This window comes from Nannospalax galili, unplaced genomic scaffold (genome assembly GCF_000622305.1).
Source record: "Nannospalax galili isolate Female #2095 unplaced genomic scaffold, S.galili_v1.0 scaffold893, whole genome shotgun sequence".
In the NCBI taxonomy this organism is placed as follows: Eukaryota; Metazoa; Chordata; class Mammalia; order Rodentia; family Spalacidae; genus Nannospalax; species Nannospalax galili.
This window is the reverse complement of record NW_008333776.1, coordinates 431,136-437,135: the sequence shown is the minus strand read 5'-3', so window position 1 is coordinate 437,135 and position 6,000 is coordinate 431,136. Positions and strand designations below refer to the sequence as shown.

General features: G+C 46.5%; 1 protein-coding gene across 1 annotated transcript in view; it reads right to left on the bottom strand.

Annotated features, from left to right (window-relative positions):
- Positions 1 to 443: 443 nt before the first annotated feature.
- Positions 444 to 6,000, bottom strand: part of Babam2 (BRISC and BRCA1 A complex member 2) — a gene marked incomplete at its 5' end in the record, with an annotated part of 408,743 nt that continues 403,186 nt past the window's right edge. Inside the window, 1 exon segment of the mRNA XM_008828413.2 lies at positions 444 to 815. Within this exon segment, the coding sequence (XP_008826635.2) occupies positions 752 to 815 (64 nt within the window).

Genomic DNA, 6,000 nt, shown 5'->3' with positions numbered 1-6,000 from the left:
AGTGACAGCTCATGACCCCTAGTCTTTGTCTTCTATAACCACTCACACAATGCCGCAGGAACCCACAGAGCTCCCAGGAGCCTAGGAAGATGGGCAAGGATGGAGCCCCTTGTGTATCCAGCAAATCCAATGATGCCAACATGGGCTGTGAAAAGGGGTCCACATAGGAGCCAGGGGCTGGGATGGAAAGGTAGAGCTGGAATCTATGTGGTACCAAGTGCTAGTCTGTGGCCTGAGAGGTGGGGGACTGGACCCTACAGATTCAGATTCCTTTAATCATCTCTTCTTTAGTACAAGACTGCCTCAACTGGAAATATTTGGAGTTTGAAATTTAGGGGCTCTGGCTCACAGGCACACATACAATACTTGTTTCAGGAGGAAAAAATAAAACCAAGGGGTGTTCACCCAAAACTTTAAAAAAGCCTCCAGGACAAAGCAGAGTATGTACATTTATGACATCTTACTTTCCCTGGAAAATTTCTGTATCATATATGAGTTTATTTCTTCCAGCTAAGAAATATAATGAAGAAAGAGGGAGCAACCAGCAGTAAGGGGTACAAGGATTCAGGGTACCACCAGCCAGCTCCAGTTTGGGTTCCAGCAGAGCAGGGCTGTCTGGGATACACAGAGCTGCTGTACGAGCAAAACGCTGCCATGCAGACATTCCAAGTGGCTTCCAGGAAGCGGCCTGTGTGCTGACACACATGTGGACCGAGTAGTCTGGCTGGCTGCCTCTCAACACTGGTGTTTCCTAGAGCTTTCCATTGGCAAATGCAGCCTCCTGGAACTGAGGGACAAAGGTTTTGAAATAAGCCCTGGTGGGAAAAAGGGGAGAAAAAACTGTGGTTAGCACAAACAACTTGGAAAAAAAAAATGCAACTCAGAGCTTTCAACCTAACTCAGAACAGTTGTTATTGTTCATGCATCTTGGGTTGGATTTTCCTCCTCTCTGAGGCAAAGCCCTCTGGATTTTTCCAAGGGAGCTACATGCAGTTTACCCCTGTGCTACCTTTCATAAATATTGAAAGGGCCTGTGTACAGACCTTCATGACTGCCAAGTTTATTAGATATCCATCTTCAGGTTCTGTTGCCCCTCCCTAGGCCAAAGACAGGGCCCGATCCAAGCCACAGTACAGAGAGTGACATTTTGACACCTCATCATTTCTGTGACTGAAAATATCAGCAGGGTCATATTCTCAGTTAAACCTGTGACTTCATATACAGAAAGAAGGTCCAATAAGGATTTCTAAATGGTCTGGGTTTTCTTTTGAAATTTTTATTTATTAAAAAAAATTTTTATGTGTATAAGTGTATTGCCTATATGTATGTAAGTACACCCATTTCAACAATGCACATGGAGGTCAGAAGAGGGCATCGGATTCCCTGGAACTGGAGTTATTGACAGTTGTTAGCCACTATGTGGGTGCTGGAATTTGAACCTGGGTCTTCTGCAAGAGCAGTCAATGCTCTTAACTCCTGAGCCATCTCTCAAGTCCCCGATGGTCTATATTTTCAAACACATGTGCTGTCTCAGTTTTAAAAGAACCTTTTCCAAAGACAGATAGGATCTGGGGCAGACCTTTTGGACACCCATGGTATTATTCTGTAGCCCAGGCTGTCCTCAAACTCCCAGAAATCCTCTTGCTCTAGTCTACCAAGTGCTGAGACTATAGGTGTGGACCACCATGCCTGCCTCAGATGCCCAGATTTCTATTCTCCAGAAGCAAAGTCACATGCTACATCAGGAGACTTCATGTGCTCAGCAAGCATACTCTGTGCCAGGCACTGGTGGAATAATCCACATGTGAGATCTGCTTTGCAGGAGATCTCAATTTAAAGGAAGAGGCAGACACAGAATCAACACTGAGGCAGGTGGTAGAGCATTTCAGGGGGCACTGAGGACCCTGTCAGGCAGTCACTCAAGGCAGAAGACACAACAGAAGCTTATTGGGGTGCTGCAGAGGGTAGGGTAGGTCCTTCATTACCCAAGCTTACCTCCTCGTCCCTGACCAACCCCCACACGATCTTGGTCATCCTTATACATTTAGAAAACCATCAACGTCACTTTTCCCAGAACAGTGATAAGAATTGGGAGGGGCCCCAGGAAGATCTGTCAACAGCTTTACAGTCTTATCTTAGGATCTGGTTCTAATAAGACTGGCTCCCAGGCTCCAGCTCTCAGGAGATTAGAAGTGCCAAGTTAAGCATGGAGGAACTAACTGGAAGGCAGAAGTACATTTGCCCAAGCATCGAGATACAAGAAGGCATAGCCTACCTGAGGGAGAACAGAAAACTGTTTGGGAATTAGCAACAGAGATTCAGTGCTGCAGCCCAACAGGCCCCGGGGGCTGTGTGTGTGTGTGTGTGTGTGTGTGTGTGTGTGTGTGTGTGTGTGGTCATTTTTAGATCAGAGCAAATGTAGTTACTGATGACCCTGATGCCCCTTTCCACTGAAATCCCTTCCAATTAGGTTGCTCTGAATGCCTGGACTCCTCTCGGTCCTGGCACCCACACAGCATCTCTGCATTATTTAGAAACTTTCTCTCCTACCGCCCATTCTTCTTTCCTCTCTGGATAATTCTGTGACTGCGCAGCATGGATGGCTAGCCTCCTCCCCAGATACAACCTTTCCTTTGGCTTGCCTCCCTGCTGCTTTCCATTTTCCTGTAGAGCAAGGTCAAGTTCATGGTTACGTGAAGGCTTGCATCACTTTCAGCAGAACACACTCCAGCCTGGTTTCCACCCTTTCCCCTCCCAAACTTCCAGTCCAACAAGTCCTAACCACCTGCAGGGAATTCTGACCTACAAGATACTCTGGCCAACTTGCACTTCTATAGAGACCTCAGTTTCCATGGCTCCCTAAATCCCTACAGTGACTGCACCCTTAAGACTCTCCTCTCCAGAAGGCCCTTTGTTCTCGGCGAGACTCCTACTCCGATCTCACTACCTTTCAACAAAACTGCTGCAGAAGCCTGCTTCCCTAGGAAAAGACCAGCCATGCCTTTCTGATGCAGATAGATGGATTCCCTTAGATCGTGGCCTCTGTCACCACAGAGATCTAGACCTTAATGATCCTCGAACTCTCAACCTAGATCCCAGTGACTCTTACTACCTGGCTCCAACTCATTTTTTTTTTTAATGTATCCTTTTCTTACATTATATATATTTTTTCTTTTTTCTTTTTTTACTTCTGTGAAAAGCGAAGAAAATAAAGGACCCTCTCCCCAGAGAAAGTACAGGTAGACCCTCTCATCCTCATCCTCATGTGACCGGGGGAATATCATAGAGTCCCCCTAAGTCCATCCATGGTCCAGGAGACAAGCCCCAAGCCTATTACCTGCACCCCCATATGAGCACTTGCTGTTCCTCACACACGTCATTTTTCATCTTTGTTCTCATTCAGGCTAGATTCTCTTACTTTCTAAGTCTTCCCTGGCCAGCAGATGGTTCTCTCCTGCATACAAATATTGCTTGTGATTCAAGGACATTGACACCCATATGTGTATGTCTTTTCTGACAGGCCACACCACTGGCCTCTATAAAATGTGGTTCATGATGGCCACCAGCTGGCAAGGAGCAGTTGACACACATCCATCACACTGTTTAAGAAGGTGGATGAAAGTGCAACTCCCCGAAACCAATAAATGTAGTATTAAGTATTTAGATACTAACAAAGAAAACCAGTCCATTCATAATTTTAATCTGTGCCAACAATCAGAGAGGAAGACAGAAAAAGCCCTTTCCTCTATCCACTCCTGACCAACACAGCCTAAGTCACTTTCTCTGATACTTCAAAGCACTTGTCCACTATTGCATCAGAGCAAATATCCTTAATACACAGGGGGAACTGTGACTTGGCAGGAGTCAGTGACTTAGAGCAAAGCTGTGTGGACCAAGAGAAGCCCTGATGTGAGGTTGACAAGGGAAAAAGTGCGGCAACAATTGGCTTCCACCCAGACATGACGGCTGTTCATTCCTTACATGTTTCAGTGGTTGTTATTTTCCCAGCAGTCTGGATGTGTAGCTGGGAGAGCCTAGTGGCCCTTCTTCCAAGGGACACAGTGGATAGTCTGCTGCCAGCCTCTGTAGCCTTTGCTTTAAAGGGCACTGTGGATGGGGCCACTCTGACTGTGTTACAGGGGAAGGCTTCAGGAAGAGACTGTAGCTAAGAGACAGCAGAGCCCTAACATGCCTGGTGAATGGATGGTGCCAATTGTTATGATCAGCCCCGGGCTTCGGCCTGAGCCTGGCACTGTTACCTGAGGGAGTCCTCTGCCATTCTTCCCAGGGCTGGAGTCTCACAGGTCCTGGTTTAGTTTTTTCCTGGGAAACTTCTTGGGAAAGGGACTGCAAGGTCCTTACACAAAGGTCTTGGCATCAGGGAGCATGATTGAAGGACAGAGGAAGGGAAGGAGAGAGGGAGAGAGGGAGGGAGGGAGGGAGGGGAAGAGAGAGAGAGATCTTTCCTGTCTAGAAAGTTCTGAAGTTTCCTGTGTGTCCCGGGCTTTCCCTGACAGGGCAAACTGCATGCCACCAAGGGGAAGTGTTGTGAGGGCTATTTAAAGGCATGATGCTACCAGCTGTTTGCAGCAAGTGCTTCTCAGCTTGGATCCTCATTAAGTCAGTTAAGAGAGGAGGGAAAAGGAGGAGGAAGGGGAAAATGACAACTGGCTCCCACTCATTTATAGATGTTTTTAAAGCACTGTTTTCATTTATTTCACTTTTTATCAGAGAAAATGAAGAGCTGCTGAGGGGACACCAAGCTAATGGCACTAGTTATCTGTCACCGTTTTTAAAAAATGTTTGAGGACTGAAGAGATGGATTAGCAGTTAAGAGCCCTTACTGCATTTACAGAAGGATGGGTTCAGTTCCCAGTACCCATGTCGGGTGGCTCACCGCTGTCTGTAACTCCAGCTCCAGGGGATGTAAGAGGGTACTGGCACTCATGTGCATATACCGACACATATACACTTAATTAAACATTTTCTAAAAAAGGAAAAAGAAAATCTGTGATCCAGAGGCCAAGTGTCCAGAAAGCTTCTGAAGTATAGGGAAGGGTCCTTGCCTTGGCATTAGCTGGTCAGAGGGGCCACAGGAGACAGAGGCCTGAAGTCAGCCTCACTATATTCACACAAGTAGAGGTTCTTAGTTTCAGACCAATTCAGAGCGCATTATGCCTCAGGATGGAATAAAGTTCTGACAGTCTTGTCTGATCTCAGTCCCATGGCTCAAAGTTTCAGAAAACCCAGCCTGCTCCAAGAGTTTTAGGAAAGTAAAAAGTTGAAAAGAGACCCCAGGCTGAGACTAGATCTGTTCTGTATGGAAAAGCCAGGAGTAGTGCTCAGCAGCCCTATTCTTCTCAGCCTTGAATCCAGGGCCAATACTCTTCCCTTGGGCTTCAATTCCTTCATACACACAGCTGAAAGCTTTGCCTGATGCTGACTAAGGTCTATGGCTGCAGGTCATGGAGGACAGGTCACGGAGCATAGGCTCTGAGGCCTGGTCATGTTCCTTACTAGCTGGATCCCTTGGCAAATGACGTTAGTTTTAGTTTCTTCATCTCTAATATGGGAATAGTTGTGGCTACCTTAGAAAGTTCTTATTCAATGAGATGGTAACTACTTGACATAGTAGTTGGCCTAAGAGATGATTAAGTGTGCAATTGTTACCATGGGGACCAAGCTGGGTCATTATAGGTTTTTTTTTAAAAAAAAACACAGGAGAGAGAGAGAGAGAGAGAGAGAGAGAGAGAGAGAGAGAGAGAGAGAGAGAACAAACCAGAGTCTGTGGAAACAGCCACGAGCATCATGTAGGGCTGAAGAGGGATACCCTCTATGGGGAGAGAGGTCTTAGGGTCCTTGTCCTCAGTTCGACTTCTTTCTTCTGGTGCCTTGATTGGGTCCTCCTTTCCCACATACTGTACTGAGCTGGTAGCCAGGGGCACAGAAATGGCCCATTCTTATGCTGGCCACCCAGACAATGTCATTAAAATTCAGCCT